The sequence below is a fragment of the Mirounga leonina genome, unplaced genomic scaffold (genome assembly GCF_011800145.1).
Source record: "Mirounga leonina isolate KUSES-001 unplaced genomic scaffold, KU_Mleo_1.0 Mir_101222, whole genome shotgun sequence".
Classification (NCBI taxonomy): Eukaryota; Metazoa; Chordata; class Mammalia; order Carnivora; family Phocidae; genus Mirounga; species Mirounga leonina.
Window position 1 is genome coordinate 1,100,552 of NW_023270085.1, and position 20,131 is coordinate 1,120,682.

At 42.2% G+C, this 20,131-nt stretch overlaps 2 protein-coding genes across 2 annotated transcripts in view; one reads left to right on the plus strand and one right to left on the minus strand.

Moving 5' to 3' along the window:
- The window catches only part of IL1RAPL2 (interleukin 1 receptor accessory protein like 2), a 1,205,338-nt gene that overhangs the window by 604,386 nt on the left and 580,821 nt on the right, over window positions 1-20,131 (minus strand). The window lies entirely within an intron of this gene.
- TEX13A (testis expressed 13A) lies at window positions 3,764-5,045 on the plus strand. Its single transcript, XM_035006663.1, has 2 exons — window positions 3,764-4,222; window positions 4,329-5,045. Exons 1-2 carry the CDS (start codon window positions 3,764-3,766, stop codon window positions 5,043-5,045), a joined length of 1,176 nt encoding a protein of 391 aa, XP_034862554.1.

Genomic DNA, 20,131 nt, shown 5'->3' on the forward strand with positions numbered 1-20,131 from the left:
TCACTGATCATCAGGGAAATGCAAATCAAAACTACAATGAGATACCATATCACACTTGTCAGAATGGCTGAAATCAACAACACAAGAAACAACAGGATGTGGAGAAAAAGGAACTCTCTAGCACTACTGGTGGGAATGCAAATTGGTGCAGCCAGCCTGGAAAACAGTATGGAGGTTCCTCTTCTATTTAAATTTAAAATAGAACTACCTAAATAGAACTACTTATATTTAAAAATAGAACTACCCTATGATCTAGCAATTGTACTACTAGTTATTTACCCAAAGAATTCAAAAATACTAATTCAAAGGGATACAAGCACCCTGATGTTTATAGCAGCATTATCTACAATAGCCAAATTATGGAAATAACCCAAATGTTCACAGACTGATGAATGGATAAATAATGTGATACACACACACACACACAAAATCAAATATTACTCAGCCATAAAAAAGAATGAAATCTTGCCATTTGCAACATCATGGATAGAGCTAGAAAGTATTATGCTAAGCGAAGTAAGTCAGTCAGAGAAAGACAAATACCATATAATTTCACTCATATGTGGAATTTAAGAAACAAAACAAACAATCATGGGGTGGGGAAGAGAGAGAGACAAACCAAGAAATAGACTCTTAACTATAGAGAACAAACTGATGGTTACCAGAGGGGAGGCAGGTTGGGGGACAGGTGAAATAGATGATGGAGATTAAGGACTGCAGTTGTGATGAGCACTGGGCGATGTAAATGGAAGTGATGAATCACTATATTGTACACCTGAAACTAATATTACACTGTATGTTCACTAACTGGAATTTAAGTAAAAACTTAAAAAAAAATGACTTAATCTTCTTAAAGTATTTATAAGCAGACATGGAAGAATGGTAGCATACAGATAAAAGTGATCACAAGCTGAAGTCCATGTTTACAGTGTTATGGAAGGAATAAAAAAGGATAAAAAAATGTTCTGAGGCCAGAAGCAGAGGTGGCCAAGGAGTATGCAGGTCAGCTGCTATAAAACCATCAGTGAGAGTGGAGAGTGGTAAGAGAACTGTCCTCAGCACCCTGTTCTTGCTCTATATCTTCCCCCTCAATTATTTCAACCACTACTTAGAACCCAACTTCCATTTTTCAATACTATATCTCCAGCCCTGATGTCTTTCCTAAGTACTAGACTCATATATCTAACTGCCTGTGGGGTATCTCTATTAGGATGCCCCACAGCTATCTCAATATCAATATGTGTACAGGTGAACTCCCTCCCAAACAGCTTCTCTTTCATTCTCTATCTAAGTCTACAGCATCACTATCTATTTAGTTCCCTGTATCAGAAATCTGGGAATTACCCTAATTTTCTCATCCCTGTCCCTAACAGTCCTATGAATTCTATCAACCAAAGAGCTCTCTACACTCTTCTCTCCATTCTGATGTCCACTGCCTTAGTTTACATATTGAATTACTGTGACATCCCCCTAATGGATCTCCCTGACTCCAGTATCTCTGCTCTTTCCTTGCCATTCCAATTTCTACATTATCTCCTGAATGATCTTTCTACAGAAGTCACTGCTGAACAAGCCAAAACATGAACCCTTTCCATTTAAGACTAATAATTTAAAATACACAAACTGAAATGGAAAAAAAAAAAAAGATAACATTTTAAAAAAAGAGAGATATTTGAAGAGGGATACTGAAAGTAGATTAGTTTGTTCATTATTCTCTATATTATTGATCATGCATTCCTGTGGAATTCTTGCTCTCTACAGTTTTCTGCTCTTCATTACTTTGTCTGTAAATTCTTGTTGCTGTGGTTTCTCTGGACTCAATAATATCCATCTCTTCAACCTATGAAATCTCTTGTGTTCCACATTCCTTTGTCATTCCATGGAAACTATCAGTAGGCACTAAGCTGAGAGAACGGTAGAGCTCAAATTGTTTCCCATTTCTCAGAGACCATTGTCGTTCACTCTCTGATGTCCAACGTCCTCTGAACTGTTGGTTAAATATTTTCTTTTATTTATTTTTTCCCCACTTGGGAGGATAAATTGAGCCTCTTTTCTGTATGTGCCAGAAACAGAAATCATCCAAATGTCAAACTTTTGAAGTTACTCTTTGAGGACCTTTACTTAATAAAGTTTATTAGTCTCAAAAAAATAAATAAATAAATAAAAAGAGAGCTAAAATAGTGGGATTTAAAACTCTGGGATTTAACCACCTTCTTAAGTAATATTTTGATGCCTGGTACATTATTTTTTCTATCTGACACAAGACTCTTAGAGAAGAAATGTCATCTATTTCAATGTCGTTCATAGAACAAAACATAATTCCCATATAATAAATAGTGAATTTCTGATTTTTTTCAAATAGAAAAATAAATTAAAACCCAAAATGAGTGTATCTCTGCATGGCCAGTACCTTCAGTGCATAAATGATGGCACAGAAAAGAGAATGAAGAGAGTTAAATTAGAAAGGTAGACTAAAGTGAGATTCTAATATTAGGCCAAGGAGTATGTCACAGGAAGCAATCAAATATTTTTAAGCTTGAAAGTAGCATAATACTAGGAAAGATTAGGAGTTAGAAAGAGATTAAAGTTAGGGAGATTATTTAGGAGGCAATGCGGGCATTCTGTAAATGGGAATGGATGTCAATAGAAGTTTCTCAGGTAGTAGCAACAAGACTTGGGGACCGATTTGCTATGTTATTAAAGGCAAGTGGTTTTGACAATTTTGAGGTTTCCATACTGAACAGAGGAATATAGGAGGAGAATCATCTCTAGGTGGAAAGGGTGAACATTTGGATTTTGGATATCTTTGGGATATGCAGGAAATATGAGTCTAGACCCAGAGTTGGCAAACTATAGGCCAAATCCTCCCAGCTGCTTATTTTTATACATAAAGTTTTACTGGAATATAGCCATGCTTATTTCTTATTTTTTATGACTGCTTTTAGGCTACAAGTAGTTGGGACAGAGATCTTTTGCCTACAAAGCCTCAAATGATTACTACCTGGCCCTTTACATAAAAAATTTTCTGACCTTTGTATTCCAGTTCAGGAGCGTCTGGAATAGGAGATACAGAATCTTCCTGGCGGCGGCGGCAGCGGGGGGGGGGGGGGGGCGGGGGGGGGAAAGGGAGGGGGGAGGAAGGGGGGAGCTTTTTCTGTTCTAGAACATTCCACCTCGGGGAGGGGCGGGGCCCCTGATGTGGAACAAACCATTATGGTGGGGGTGGAGAGTGGGGGATGAAACTTTTTGTTCTTGATTATATTCTCAGTTCTGCCTTTTCTGACCACTCCTGTTGTTTCCTGCCTTCAGAGACTTTCAACAATGTAGTGGGTTCTCTTATGTCCCAGAGTTTGGGAGGAACCTTCCTCACACATTCCCTCCTACCCCCACTGTCTCTGGAAGTTGGAACAGTCCCAGGGTAAAAGCCTCGAGGGTTGGCGTTGAGACTTCCTTTCCTCAGAGCCCCTAGAGGGAGAGAGGTGCACTTTCTCTTTTGGTACGGTAGGCAAGAAAGGTAGGTCCGCTTCTTCTCTAACGCCACCTAGAGAAGAGAGGCCCCGTGAGACGTGTACTATGGCGGGGCAAGCCAGTCGGTGAGGGGGTCTTTATGAGGGTCTGAGTGGGGTGAGGAGGGGCGGGGCAGGGCGGGGCAGGCCGATTGGATGGGAAGAGACTGAGTGGGGAGGGGCTAAAGGGGAGAGGAAAGAGCAACTGGTTGATTCATCCCACAGGGACAGCCAGACCCCTAAGGTGCTCAGTCGTCATGTCCTTGAAACCTGACGACCCCAGTGCTGGGTTCCAGCACAACAATGTGGTGGCCTTCATCAATGAGAAGATGGCCGGGCACACGAAAGGCCCCGAGTTCTACCTCGAGAATATATCCCTGTCCTGGGAGGAGGTAGAGAACAAGCTCAGGGCCATCCTGGAGGACAGCGCGGTGCCCAGCGAGGCCAAAGACGCCTGTGCCTGGAGCAGCCTCGCCCTGGGCGTGCGCTTTGCCCGCAGGCAGAGCCAGTTACACGGGCGCAGGGTGCACTGGCTGCAGAACTTCACCAAACTGCATAAGTCTGCTGCACAGACCTTGGCCTCAGACCTAAAGGAGCTCACAGCACAGCAGGAGATGGAGCGCAAGGAGTCAGTCTTTCGGCTGTGGCAGACACAAGCAAACCTGGCAGAGATGGGAAAGGAAAGGGATCTCCTGAGGTGGAAGGTCTTCCGGGCTGTAAGATTACCTCGATTGGTCCCTGCCCCATCTCCCGGCCCCATTTCCCTGCCCCACACCCTCACTGCCCCCAGAATAGGTCTTAATTCTGCCCACTTCTCTCCAGGAACTGGAGTCTCCGCGGAAGCAGGAGCAGGTCCAGGTTGCAGAGGAGCCAGGCCTGGCCACTGCCAGTGGGGTTGAAACAGAAGGAGCACGTGAGGAGGAGGAGGAGGCAGGGGCTGCTGCTACTTCTGCTACAGCTGCTGGTGCCACAGGAAGAGGAAGAAGAAGTCAAAAGGATGCAGAAGGGGCAGAGGCCACCAAGAAGCTGGGTAGAGGCCCTGTCCACCTTCATGGAGCTGAGGAGCAGAAAAATTACACCTCTGGTGGGCAGAGGGAGGGAGATCTCAGGTCAGTGGAAACAACCGTGTTTTATTTCTCTGGAACCATGAAGCCCGGGTCCAGAGTCACATCATCACCCCTCCCTGTCCAGCTCCCTGCCTCATTCACACATTCCTACTCATGCCCCTCATCCCCCTTCCCACCTGCACCCGCACCATCCCCACCAGCAGCAACATTCACAGCAGGAGCTCCATCTCAGACATCTCCCCACCAGCAGCCCTCTGATGTTAGCTCGTGGTCTGATGGGGGGTCCCAGGGAACAAACCCTCAAGAATCCCAAAGAGACAGGAGAGACTCTGAACCCCATCAGCAGAGAAGGCCTCCCATATTTCACAGGCCTGGGGATTGGGACTGCCCTTGGTGTAAAGCTGTGAATTGTTCACAGAGGGAAATTTGCTTCCGCTGTGGAAGGGGAATCTGGCTTCAAAGCCCTAAGTGAATTCAGAAATGTGAAATAGAACAGAAAATCCCAAAGAAAAATCAATTTTCAGAGGGAGGGGGAGAGGTAGGGAAGGGATTGGGAAGAGTGGGGGGAAAGGGAGGGTGGGCAAATAGGGCAAGAGGTGGAAAAGTAGGCTGGGAGGTGGGGTACGGGGTGGTGGCTGGGGAGGGTGTAGATTGGGTAGTTGGGGGGTAAAACATAGAGACAGAGACTTATTTTGATGACCCCTTCTGTGTTCCAGAACATTAGCATTCCACACCCCAGAAGCACCATAGCTTCTTAGTATGTATCTCCCTCTCCAATCCTAGTATCTGGTGGACCTGAGCAGCCATGTATATGGTAACCCACCCCTCTCCCCACCTAGGCTGTATATGATTGGAGCAGGAGTGGACATCTGATCCATAACTGAGCCAAACAGTTTCTCATGCTAGAGAGTCTGAACAGAGAGGCAGATTCCATAGTCAGGGTGGTGTTGCGTAAGGAAACAATGGGTCATTTGGAGTTGGGGCCCTGGTCAGAGTCATGAATGCCGAGGCCACAATCAGGCCTGGTCCTGGCTGTCAGGGAGCAGAACTGTGTGCTTTATAGAAGCCAAGTGTCTTTTAGAGGATGTCAGAATGAGGCCCCAGGGAGCAGACAAGCATAGAGAAACAGCACAGGAGTTGATCCTGCAACCTCAGAGATGGAGAGACTGGTGGCATGACCACTTTTCCACTTCCTGCGATTGTGCTGCATGAAAATACACTCTACACAGATCCCCTTTTCTTTAAGCTAACTTGAGCGGGTTCCTGTTCTGGGCAACCAGATTATTTCCAAGTCAGAAATTGGCACCAGAAGAGCAGCTGCAAACCAAAAACTGTCAAAGAAAATGTCGGAACTGGCTGGGGAGGAGTATCAGAGAGTTATGGGTATAGTGAGGATTCCTGCATCCCAAGAGTGTCCAGGAATGAACTGGACGGGAAGCTTTTTCATGTTCTGATCAAGTTATATTGTGAGAAACGATCAAAACAGGCCTACAGTTAACCCTGGGCTTAAAACACAGCAGAGATTTGCCATCCCTAAGAAAATCCTTTAGGTCTACAAACAGGGGACACCAGCACCAGTTGCAGACAAGGACTGCTATGGCTGTCTAGCTCCACAACAGGAGAACGCTCCCCAGTCCCCAGTGGCAGAACTGGAAACTCCTGCCACTGCCTAAGAGGTGAGTCAGCAACTGATAGTGCCCAGAGTGTTTACTGGTTTAGACCACAGACCAGTGTGGTGCCATCCTGAGGGATTCTCTTTCCCAACCCACCACCTGAATAATAGTGGGAAGGGAATCTGGCTACAAATCCCTCAGTGAATTCAGAAATGTGGAATAGAACATATCCCAAAGGGAAATCAATTCCTAGGGGGAGGGGGTAAATTGGGAAAGGGGGAGGGGAGAGGATGGTCTGTGTCTCCTTTCTTATGACTGTGAGTGGTGTTGAGGGAAGCTAAATGTATGGTTTAGCCCACAGATGGAAAGATGGTGAGGTTTCACACCTGGACCAGACTGACAACTGGAGGAGACTTGGACATTACCTGGGGACTGTGGACCTAGAAACTGAAGCTGTCATGGGCTTGGGACATCTCTGCAGCATCTGGACGTGACTTTGAGGTGTTTCATTTGGGAACAGATACAGATAATTATTTTCAAGATTTGGGGCCAGATCCCTAGGTGGTTATTAAAGGGCCTATACTTGTCAGAAATATCCTTGGACTTGCTTAAATTCCTCTAGGGCAGGGTTTTACCTCAGTACTCTTGATACTTGGGGCTGGATATTTAAGTGTTTCAGGGGACCATCCTGTGCATTTAGGATGTTTGGCAGAATCCCTAGCCTCTACACACTAGATGGCAGTAGCACCTACTCTTCCACTGTGACAACTGAAAATGTTTCCAGATACTATAACGTGTCCACTGGAGGGCAAAATCACCCCTGGTTGGGAACCACGGAAGCAATAAGGTCCTTAGGAGTAGTCAGAACAGGGGGAAGAGAGTTATAAGGAGAGCATGCTCAGCAGTGCCCAGGGCTCTAGGGGAGACCCTAAGGAGGAGAAAAAGTGATTTTTGAGCAGATATGGGTAGGGGAGGGGCAGAAACCAAACTGCAAGGACCAGGGGCTAAGTGGGAAGCAAAGAAGTGCAGTCGGTGAGGGAGGCTCTTCAAGGACTCCTGGCTGTGAAGGGTAGGAGTGGGGCAGGATAGATGGCTGAGAGATAACAAGGTTTTTTGAATATGGGAGAACATGAACCATGGAGGAGACAGCTGAAAAAAGCTTGAAAGCACAGGAAATATGTGAAAAAATGGAATAGACCTTATATACTGTTTTGGAGCCATGTCCATTGTACTGTTCAATGAAAAAAAATATGTTTGTATGAAACAAAACCCCCAAATTCTCTAAGTGTACATATGTATATGTATATTATAGATTTACGTGTGCCTTATGTTATAGATTGGTGTTTGAAAAAGCATAGAAAAGTCTGGAAAAACTTTTTCTTTTCAAAAAAATGGAGTAGTGTGGGTCAGTAGGATAGAGGGCTTCTATTTTATATACTTCTGTGTTGCGAAAATAAAATAAATGTTCACAGATAGACAAAAAAAATAAAAGGATGTGAATTTGCTGACTTGAATGGGTTTGGAAAGGCCACCTCTTCCTTTGGGACAGGAGAAGAGGAGAGCAGATACTGATCTATGTGGCAAAAAGATGGAAAATGAAGAGGGTTTCCCCATGTGTCCCTTAGACAAGGCACCCCACAATGAGGACAGAAGGTCTGAGTGGGGGTGAGGGCTACTGGGCAGTGGCATATTTAGGAACTTAGGGGGAGGTGAGGAGTGGGGTGGGGGAGGAAAGTATCATCAAGCTGCACAGAGGATCCAATTAGGATAGGACCCAACTGAAAGAAAACCAAAGGGGAGGGCAATGGGCGAGCCTAGCGGGGCCACTGGAAAGGACGTCGAGTAGTTCTAAGAGGCGTACCAGACACAAATCTCTGGTGCTACAACTTGTTTTCATAATTTATTTTTTTCCAGAAAAGATTCAGTTTGTTTGGATTTAGGGTTTCTGTTTGGTAGGATTTAGGAAAAATACTGACATTTTCATGATTTCATGTGTTAACAGCCATCTTAATTTTTTCTCTATATGTCCAGAGGAAATAATTTAATAAATTAAAATAAATTCCATTTTTATTACTAAATATCCTCAACAAACCCAACAGAGGTAATCTGACTTGGCCTTTGAGCCTTCGGGCTAGCATGCTTAGTGAGATGGGTAGCTAAAGAGTGAGACAGCTTTAAAAATGATGGTGCTGGAAGAAAGACCCAGCTCTAGTGGGCAAGGGAAGGGGATGAAAATTTCACAGGGGCCAATGTCTTGGTCAAAAACAGTGATTTTTACCTCTGTGAAAATGATGATGCTCTCTGGGCTTGCATTTGAGGTAATGGCAGGCAAAGTAGTGAAAGGGAATGACCAGGGAAGGTACCTCTGACCTCCCTCTTTCTACTCTTTCTAATGACCTATCCACACTCTGGGAAGTCAAACTTGGTTACACCTTTCTCTAAAATAATGGAAAATAGGAGGAGTAGGAGACCTGGATTTCCTCTGGTCTCAGGAATTCAGTGGGATAGGGATCAAACCATTCTGAACACCTACAAACTCAACAGGAGATCAAAGAAAAGAATAGCAACAACTCTCTGAACAGAAAAGCGACCACTTTCTGGAAGGTAGGACATGCAGAGACCTGAATTCGAGGCAATATTCAGGAGGATAGACTGCGGGGGAGGGGCCTCTGTCGGCTGATTTTGTCAAGTAATAGTGCCGCGGAGCACAAAATCGGAACTTTCAGAAGTCAGCTCTGCTGAGGGACGTCGCTCCAGTGGATAAGCGGGGGGTGGAACCCTCGTGGGACAGTGTGGTCTCAGGACCCTCGGGGTCACAGAAAGACCGGGGGTGCCTGAGGGCGGCAGAGCTCCCAGGTATCGGAGCGGGGAAGCTGGCTGCAGAGACGGAGCTGAGGAGTGGGCTTTCAGCTCGGGGTTGCAATAAACCATAATCCACGGCACAGTCGGGCCACTGCTCCTCCAGCAGGGACCCAACAAGCAGCAGATCCGGGAGACTCCCCTTCCTCCCCCCGGGAGGAGCGGCACGGAAGCACACCGCAGGGATCTGCTGGGTTTGGAGACTCCACACCGAGTCAGGTGCCAGAGATAGAAATGCTCGGTCACAGGCCGGGTGAACATGGAGTGTGGCCGGAGACCAGGGAGATGGGAGTGACTGACTGCTTTTCTCTGGGGGCGCACTGAGGAGCGGGCCCTGAGTTCTCGGCTCCTCCGGGGCGGAGATTGGGAGGCTGCCATTTTCACTCTCGTCCTCCAAAGCTATACGGAAAGCTTGCAAGGAACAAAAGCTACTGAGAGCAAGCCCGAACAGATTACTTAGCCCTGACGGGGCAAGGGTGGGGCAATTCTGCCTCCAGCAAAGACATTTGGGAACCACGGCAACAGGCCCTTCCCCCAGAAGATCAGCAAGAACCAATGGCCAAGACCAAGTTTACCGATCAATGAGAACGGCAGAACTCCAGTGCTAGGGGAATACTGCACATAGAATCCATGGCTTTTTTACCATGATTCTTTACTCTTTAAAAGTCAATTTTTTTTAACTGTCTTTTTTTCTTTTTTGAATTTTTCTTTTTCCCTTTTTCAACCAACATCTTATCAATCGCTTTTTTAAAAAATATTTTTATTTTTCATTTTTAGAGTCATATTCTATCCCTTCATAGCAGTTACCCTTATTTTTGGCATATTTTATATATATATATATATGTTGTTCTCTCTTTAAAATTTTGAGATACTTTCTTCTAACAGATCAAAATACACCCTAAAACTCTACTGTATGGTTTTGTTCTACTCTCCTGCCTGATCACATTCCCTCCTTTTTTCTTTTTTTTTTAAATCCTCTTCTTTCTTTTTTCAAACAACTTCTTATCGATTCCTTTTATAATATTTTTTATAATTTTCATCTTTACAGTCATATTCCATCCCTTCATCATATCAACCCTTATTTTAGTACATATATGTTTTTCTTTCTTTAAAATTTTGGGAGGCACTTTCTTCTAACAGACCAAAATACACCCAAATCTAGTGTGTGGCACTGATCTATGCACTAAAAATCTATCATATTTGATCATATTCTGATATTCTGGGTTTTTCTGTTTTGTTCTGTTTCTGTTGGTTTTATCCTTTTCTTTTTCTTTTTTTCTTCTTTTTCTTTTTTCTTTCTTTCCCTTTCTTTTCCACCAGTTTCAGGTCTTTTCTGATTTGTTTAGAGTATATTTTCTGGGGACGTTGTTACGCTGTTAGCATTTTATTCTCTCATTCATCTATTCTCTGGACAAAATGACAAGACGGAAAAAATCACCTCAACAAAAAGAACAAGAGGTAGTACCAACTGCCAGGGACCTACTCAATACGGACATTAGTAAGATGTCGGATCTAGAGTTCAGAATCATCACTTTAAAGATACTAGCTGGGCTTGAAAAAAGCATGGACTTTATTGGAGAAACCCTTTCTGGAGCAATAAAGAACTAAAATCTAACCAAGTCGAAATCAAAAAGGCTATTAATGAGGTGCAATCAAAAATGGGGGCACTAACTGCTAGGATAAATGAGGCAGAAGAGAGAATCAGTGATAAAGAACACCAAATGATGGAAAATAAAGAAGCTGAGAAAAAGAGAGATAAACAACTACTGGATCACGAGGGCAGAATTTGAGAGATAAGCGATACCATAAGACGAAACAACATTAGAATAATTGGGATCCCAGAAGAAGAAGAAAGAGAGAGAGGGGCAGAAGATATATTGGAGCAAATTATAACAGAGAACTTCCCTAATTTGGGGAAGGAAACAGTCATCAAAATCCAGGAAGCACAGAGAACCCCTCTCAAAATCAATAAAAACAGGACAACACCCCGACATCTAATAGTAAAGCTTACGAGTCTCAGAGACAAAGAGAAAATCCTGAAAGCAGCTCGAGTGAAGAGATATGTAACCTACAAGGATAGAAATATTAGATTGGCAACAGACCTATCCACAGAGACCTGGCAGGCCAGAAAGGACTGGCAGGATATATTCAGAGCACTAAATGAGAAAAATATGCAGCCAAGAATACTCTATCCAGCTAGGCTGTCATTGAAAATTGAAGGAGAGATAAAAAGCTTCCAGGACAAACAAAAACAAAAGGAATTTGCTAACACGAAACCAGCCCTACAAGAAATATTGAAAGGGGTCCTCTAAGCAAAGAGAGAGCCTAAAACCAACATAGACCAGAAAGGAACACAGACAATATACAGTAACAGTCATCTTACAGGCAATACAATGGCACTAAATTCATATCTTTCAATAGTTACCCTGAACATAAATGGGCTAAATGCCCCAATCAAAAGACACAGGCTATCAGAATGGATAAAAAAACAAGACCCATCGATATGCTGTCTGCAAAAGACTTTTTTGAGACCCAAAGACACCCCCAGATTGAAAGTGATGGGTAGAAAACCATTTACCATGCTAATGGACACCAAAAGAAAGCTGGGGTGGCAATCCTTGTATCAGACAAATTAGATTTTAAACCAAAGACTATAATAAGAGATGAGGAAGGGCACTATATCCTACTTAAAGGGTCTATCCAACAAGAAGATCTAACAATTGTAAATATCTATGCCCCTAACATGGGAGCAGCCAATTATATAGGGCAATTAATAACAAAAGCAAAGAAACACATCGACAACAATACAATAATAGTGGGGGACTTTAACACCCCCCTCACTGAAATGGACAGATCATCTAAGCAAAAGATCAACAAGGAAATAAAGACTTTAAATGACACACTGGACCAAATGGACTTCACAGACCTATTCAGAACATTCCATCCCAAAGCAATGGAATACACATTCTTCTCTAGTGCCCATGGAACATTCTCCAGAATCGATCACATCCTAGGTCATAAATCAGGTCTCAACTGGTACCAAAAGATTGGGATCATTCCCTGACTATTTTTAGACCACAATGCTTTGAAGCTAGAAGTCAATCACAAGAGGAAAGTTGGAAATAACTCAAATACATGGAGGCTAAAGAGCATCCTACTAAAGAATGAATGGGTCAACCAGGAAATTAAAGAAGAATTAAAAAAATTCATGGAAACCAATGAAAATGAAAATACAACTGTTCAAAATCTTTGGGATGCAGCAAAGGCAGTCCTAAGAGGAAAGTATATAGCAATACAAGCCTTTCTCAAGAAACAAGAAAGGTCTCAAATACACTACCTAACCCTACATCTAAAGGACCTGGAGAAAAAACAGCAAATAAAGCCTAAACCCAGCAGGAGAAGAGAAATAATAAAGATCAGAGCAGAAATCAATGAAATAGAAACCAAAAGAACAGTAGAACAGATCAATGAAGCTAGGAGCTGGTTCTTTGGAAGAATTAACAAGATTGATAAACCCCTGGCCAGACTTATCAAAAAGAAAAGAGAAATGACCCAAATCAACAAAATCATGAATGAAAGAGGAGAGATCACAACCAACACCAAAGAAATACAAACAATTATAAGGACATATTATGAGTAACTCTATGACAGCAAATTAGATACTCTGGAAGAAATGGATGCATTCCTAGAGATGTATCAACTACCAAAACTGAACCAGGAAGAAACAGAAAACCTGAACAGACCTATAACCACTAAGGAAATTGAAGCAGTCATCAAAAATCTCCCAACAAACAAAAGCCCAGGGCCAGATGGCTTCCCAGGGGAATTCTACCAAACATTTCAAGAAGAATTAATACCTAGTCTTCTGAAACTGTTTCCAAAAATAGAAATGGAAGGACAACTTTGAAACTCATTTTATGAGGCCACCATTACCTTGATCCCCAAACCAAAGACCCCATCAAAAAGGAGAATTACAGACCAATAGCCTTGATGAACATGGATGCAAAAATTCTTTTTTTTTTTCTTTTTTTTTTAATTTATTTTTTAGAGAGAGAGAATGACAGAGAGAGAGAGAAGGAGAAGGGTGAGGGTCACAGGGAGAAGCAGACTCCCTGCCGAGCAGGGAGCCCGATGTGGGACTCGATCCCAGGACTCCAGGATCATGACCTGAGCCGAAGGCAGTCGCTTAACCAACTGAGCCACCCAGGCGCCCAGATGCAAAAACTCTTACCAAAATACTAGCCAATAGGATCCAACAGTACATTAAAAGGATTATTCACCATGACAAAGTGGGATTTATCCCTGGGCTGCAAGGTTGGTTCAACATCCGCAAATCAATCAATGTGATACAATACATTAACAAAAGAAATAACAAGAATCATATGATCCTCTCAATAGATGCAGAAAAAGCATTTGACAAAGTACAGCATCCTTTCTTGATCAAAACTCTTCAGAGTATAGGGATAGAGGGCACATACCTCAGTATCATAAAAGCCATCTATGAAAAACCCACAGTGAATATCATTCTCAATGGGGAAAAACTGAGAGCTTTCCCACTAAGGTCAGGAACACGGCAGGGATGTCCACTATCACCACTGCTATTCAACATAGTATTAGAAGTCCTAGCCACAGCAATCAGACAACAGAAAGAAATAAAAGACATCCGAATCAGCAAAGAAGAAGTCAAACTCTCACTCTTTGCAGATGATATGATACTTTATGTGGAAAACCCAAAAGACTCCACCCCAAAACTGCTAGAACTCATACAGGAATTCAGTAAAGTGGCAGAATATAAAATCAATGCACAGAAATCAGTGGCATTCCTATACACCAACAACAAGACAGAAGAAAGAGAAATTAAGGAGTCAATCCCATTTACAATTGCACCCAAAACCATAAGATACTGAGGAATAAATCTAACCAAAGAGGCAAAGCATCTGTACTCAAAACTATAAAATACTCATGAAAGAAATTGAGAAAGACACAAAGAAATGGAAAAATGTTCCATGCTCATTGGATTGGAGGAACAAATATTGTGAAGATGTCAATGCTACCTACAGCAATCTACACATTCAATGCAATCCCTATCAAAATACCATCCATTTTTTTCAAAGAAATGGAACAAATAATCCTAAAATTTGTATGGAACCAGAAAAAAACCCGAATAGCCAGAGGAATGTTGAAAAAGAAAAGCAAAGCTGGCGGCATCACAATTTCGGACTTCCAGTTCTATTACAAAGCTGTCATCATCAAGACAGTATGGTACTGGCACAAAAACAGACACATAGATCAATGGAACAGAATAGAGAGCCCAGAAATGGACCCTCAACTCTATGGTCAACTCATCTATGACAAAGCAGGAAAGAATGTCCAATGGAAAAAAGACAGTCTCTTCCACAAATGGTGTTGGGAAAACTGGACAGCCACATGCAGAAGAATGAAACTGGACCATTTCCTTACACCACACACAAAAATAGACTCCAAATGGTTGAAAGACCTCAATGTGAGATAGGAGTCCATCAAAATCCTAAAGGAGAACACAGACAGCAACCTATTCTACCTCAGCGGCAGCAACTTGTTCCTAGAAACATCGCCAAAGGCAAGGGAAGTAAGGGCAAAAATGAACTATTGGAACTTCATCAAGATAAAAAGCTTTTGCACAGCAAAAAAAAAAAAAAAAAAACAGTCAACAAAACCAAAAGACAACTGACAGAATGGGAGAAGATATTTGCAAATGACATATCAGATAAAGGGCTAGTATCCAAAATCTATAAAGAACTTATCAAACTAGGGGTGGCTGGGTGGCTCAGTTGGTTAAGCGACTGCCTTCGGCTCAGGTCATGATCCTGGAGTCCCGGGATCGAGTCCCACATTGGGCTCCCTGCTCAGCAGGGAGTCTGCTTCTCCCTCTGACCCTCCCCCCTCTCATGCTCTATCTCATTCTCTCTCAAATAAATAAATAAAATCTTAAAAAAAAAAAGAACTTACCAAACTCAACACCCAAAGAACAAAGAATCCAATAAAGAAATGGGCAGAAGACATGAGCAGACATTTTTCCAAAGAAGACATCCAAATGGCCAACAGACACATGAAAAATGCTCAACATTGCTCAGCATCAGGGAAACCCAAATCAAAACCTCAATGAGATACCACCTCACACCAGTCAGAATGGCTAAAATTAACAAGTCAGGAAAGGACAGATGTTGGCAGGGATGTGGAGAAAGGGGAACCCTCCTACACTGTTGGTGGGAATGCAAGCTGGTGCAACCACTCTGGAAAACCGTATGGAGGTTCCTCAAAAAGTTGAAAATAGAGCTACCATATGATCCAGCAATTGCACTACTGGGTATTTACCCCAAAGATACAAATGCAGGGATCCGAAGGGGTACATGCACCCCGATGTTTATAGCAGCAATGTCCACAATAGCGAAACTGTGGAAAGAGCCAAGATGTCCATCGACAGATGAATGGATAAAGAAGAAGTAGTATATATATACAATGGAATACTATGCAGCCATCCAAAGGAATGAGATCTTGCCATTTGCAATGATGTGGATGGAACTGGAGGGTGTTATTCTGAGCAAAATAAGTCAATCAGAGAAAGACACGTATCATATGACCTCACTGATACGAGGAATTCTTTTTTTTTTTTTTAAGATTTTTATTTATTTATTTATTTATTTGAGAGAGAGAGACTGAGAGAGAGAGCACATGAGAGGGGGGAGGGTTGGGAGGGTCATGAGGGAGAAGCAGACTCCCTGCCGAGCAGGGAGCCCGATGCGGGACTCGATCCCAGGACTCCAGGATCATGACCTGAGCCGAAGGCAGTTGCTTAACCAACTGAGCCACCCAGGTGCCCCGATACGAGGAATTCTTAATCTCAGGAAACAAACTGAGGGTTGCTGGAGTGAGGGGTGGTGTGGGAGGGATGGGGTGGCTGGGTGATAGACACTGGGGAGGGTATGTGCTATGGTGAGCGCTGTGAATTTGCAAGACTGTTGAATTACAGATCTGTACCTCTGAAACAAATAATGCAATATATGTTAAGGACAAAAAAAAAGAAGAAGATAGCAGGAGAGAAAGAATGAAGGGGGGGAAATCGGAGGGGGAGACAAACCATGAGAGACAATGTACTCTGAAAAACAAACTGAGGGTTCTAGAGGGGAGGGAGGTGGGAGGATGGGTTAGTCTGGTGATGGGTATTAAAGATGGCATGTTCTGTATGGAGCACTGGGTGTTATGCACAAACAATGAATCATGGAACACTACATCAAAAACTAATGATGTAATGTATGGTGATTAACATAACAATAAAAATCTTTTTAAAAAAGAAGCTGGTAGAAAGATTTATAAAAAAATAAAATAATGGAAAGTAAAAATAACTCAAGCCATATTTTATTTAGAAACAACAATGCTTTTTCATCTTTGCTTTATATCAAGCGGGATCAAAGTCAAGAGTTTGCTGGAGCATTTGTACAAAGATATTACCTAATAGGAAACTTCCCTAAATGCCTTAAAAATCAGAATTTTCTGTGACTTTGCACCCTGCTCTAAATGGTGGTGTTTCCAGCATCATTCTTTGCACTGTCATAATAATTGCCTTCCTGCTTATCTATTTCTGTTTCTATTGGCAAAACTTAACATATCAGGGGGAAAAAGAGTTCTTGTGACCAAATTAAAAACCTCCAGAGCCTAGTGATCAGAGGCTTCCAGCCAGTGAGTCAGCAACCAACATGTATTGAAAGCCTGCTGTGCTCTATGTGTGTGTAAAGTGTGTGTGTGGGGGGGTAGTCTATGGGTAAGCTTTAGACCCAGTTAAAAAAGAGGAGGGGGAGGCGAGAGGGAGGGAGTGGTACAGAGAGAGATTTCACCTGAGTAAAAGAGATGAATGTAAATATGAAACATGGCCAAACCACTCTCCTTTATGGGGAGTTGAAGGAAGGCCTGGTAAAGGGCAGAATAATGGGGCTGAAAAATAACAAAATGTATATGACATCTCTCCACCTAGATAAATGTATATTGCCTTAGTGGTGAAGAGTATGTTCTGGTCTCAAAATAAGATGTAGATTAGTGTTAACCTGGGCCTTGTGTTAATGAGATCAAGGTGATATGGAATTCCACCTCACCCTCCTATTTAGCTTTTCTGTTTCATAGCCATAGATCCAGACTGTACCTACTAAACTTTAAGCAGCTCTCTTGCCTAAGTGGATCACTCTTCACAGTGGTGAAAGAAAGGGGATGGCTCCATGTGAATTCACCCCCATCCCTGAGAAAACAAGTTGGAGTGCACATGCTGAGTGACAATGCTGAGGTCAGCAGCATCTCCTTTTGTTAATAAGGGGAGTCAGAAAAGGGAATTTACTCCCTTTAAACATACACTTTCTCCATGGAAACAGCATCTGCTAAAAACCTGCACTGTTATGTGACTACAATTTAAGGTACTCATTAGTTGTGTTTTTTAACTGGTTTTCTAAGAACTAGTCAGTGTCTTAGTCTCTTAAAGTCTCATGCTCCAGAAATATATCTAGTTATTGTTAGTTTCACATTCAGTAAAAAGGCCTTGATAAACTCAGATTCCAACCAAACAGACCTCCCTGTTTTTCCCTGTGCATAGCCCATGTTTTACTGCCTTCTTGCCCTTGAACACCATTCCATCTGCCTGGGAAGGCCTCCACTATCGCCACCTGCTCAGATCCTCAAGAACTATCTCAGGGGCACCTAGGTGGCTCAGTCCATTAAGCATCTGCCCTGGGCTCAGGTCATGATCCCAGGGGCCTGGGGTCAAGCCCCGCGTCGGGCTCCCTGCTCCGTGGAGAACCTGTTTCTCCCTCTCCCTCTGCCTGCCACTCCCCCTGCTTGTGTGTGCGCTCTCTCTCTCTTTCTTTCTCTCTCTCTCTCTCTCTCTCTGTCAAATAAATAAAAATCTTTAAAAAAAAAAGAACCATCTCAAACATCCCTGATTTTATAAGTCCTTACTCTCTGCTACTATTTTATCTCTATCTTTCTTATAGCACTTCACTTTGTCTCATGTGTGATGGAATAAAAGACATTAAGTTAGTGTTGGCAGCTTTCCCCTTCTCCCTGCCCTCTAAAGATAATCATCTTTTTGGATGCATGGGTCTCTCCAAATCCAGTAACTTCTGTGGAGATTCTTAGTATGCCAAATCAGTTCCTGAGCTTTTACTGTGCAGAACAGTTGTAATAGGCAGAAAGAGCTGAAAAATTGCAAGGAACAATGCTAGTTCAATTAAATAACATTGGAAAGGGAAGCAAGAGCTTCTTACAAAGAAGAAAACAAGTGATAGAGGATGAAAATGGAAAAAAGAGGAAAAACTTACAGGGGATACATTCCAGAGTGAATTTTTTAGTTGAGAATGAGGAGTGATTAGAGAGTTTTCTGGGATGCTGTAGTGTGTAAGAGATATTGAACATGAAAGTAATATGAAAAGCTGTTTTTAAAGATTCTTTATTTATTTATTTGACAGAGAGAGACACAGCAAGAAAGGAAACACAAGCAGGGTGAGTGGGAGAGGGAGAAGCAGGCTCCCCGCAGAGCAGGGAGCCCAATGTGGGACTCGATCCCAGGACCCTGGGATCATGACCTGAGCCGAAGGCAGTTGCTTAACCAGCGAGCCACCCAGGTGCCCTGAAAAGCTGATCTTAAATGTTGCTAGGCATTACAAATTGGCTTCCCCTTGATGTTTTTCAAAGGACTATAGTAAATCCTTAAATATTCAAACTTTTAAAATTGTTTAGTTGCTATACTGTTTCTTAGGATACAATTATATGCTGAACCACATGGAATCCTGTCTTTTATTTGAGTTTTACTTGTTTGATTGTAATTTGTATACATGTCCTAATTCCTGTTTTAATCTGTTAGAAGGCAGGAGGCCTGTCATTCACTTCTGCCTTTTTCAGTACCTTTCACAGAGTAGATGCTCAATAAATATTTGTTTAGTGACTAATAGATACCTAAGACCTGAAATGATATCATCTAAAAAGTATCCCTTATATTAAAAAGCAAACTAAAACTGTAGTTAGGAAGGAATATTCTCCCACTTTTCTACCAGTATGAAATATTTTACCTTCAAGATGAATGGAGAGAAGTGGTTTCATGCAATATGTTCTTGAAAAACATAATCCTGCATTCATAATACCTCATTATATTCATTCTAACACTTTGTCATATACTGATGTATATGCTTCTCTAATTGATTCATCATGAATCTTCTATCTTGGAAATTTGCGAATCAGAGTAAACAGACAAAAGAAAGTCAGTTAAGGATATACATCCAGCAAGGTTCCTCCATCTCTTATTTTTTGGGAAATAACAACTTTTAAGCATGTCTACATAATGTTTGGGAACTGATAAATGATCACAAAGGGTTTCAAACTCTGTAAAACAAGTAATCTGGTTTTATCTCTGGAAATTTCTGCTTTAACTTGATCCTCACTTATCATGAACTAAGAATCTCTATTTCACTGTCCTCTCTTGTCCATCTTTAATCAATAGAATCTCATCTTCATCACCAGATGATATTTTACACTAAGGAAACTGAAAGCAGAATCACAGAACTTCATACAGGCAAGAATTAAGCATATCTCATTTGTTGTAATATACAAATACCTATGAAGAACAGTAAAGATAGGTAATAAAAGAAAATACAGTAAAAAAAAAAAAAAAACTGATTATGTGCGTGAGCTACACAGACTTGGGTCCAAGTCTCAACTCCACCATTTGATAGCCATGTATCACTGGGCAAGTTCTTTAACCTCTGTGAGTACCAGTTTTAACATCTTCAATAATATGACCTACTTCACAGAGCTACTGAGGACTATCACAGTGTTTGCCATATAATAAGGGCTAAAAAGCAGAGCTAGTAGTAATAGTTGTATCGGTAGTAAAAATAGAAATAAGAGATAATGTGTTGAGCACTTACTCTATGTCAGCTTTGGTGCTAAGTGCTCATCAGCATTTCCTGAGGTAGACACTATTATCCTTGTTCCTCTTCAAGTGTTCCCTCTCTCAGTTAAGAGCACCATGATTTATTCAGTTGCTTAAGTCAAAAACAGAGAAGTCATTCTT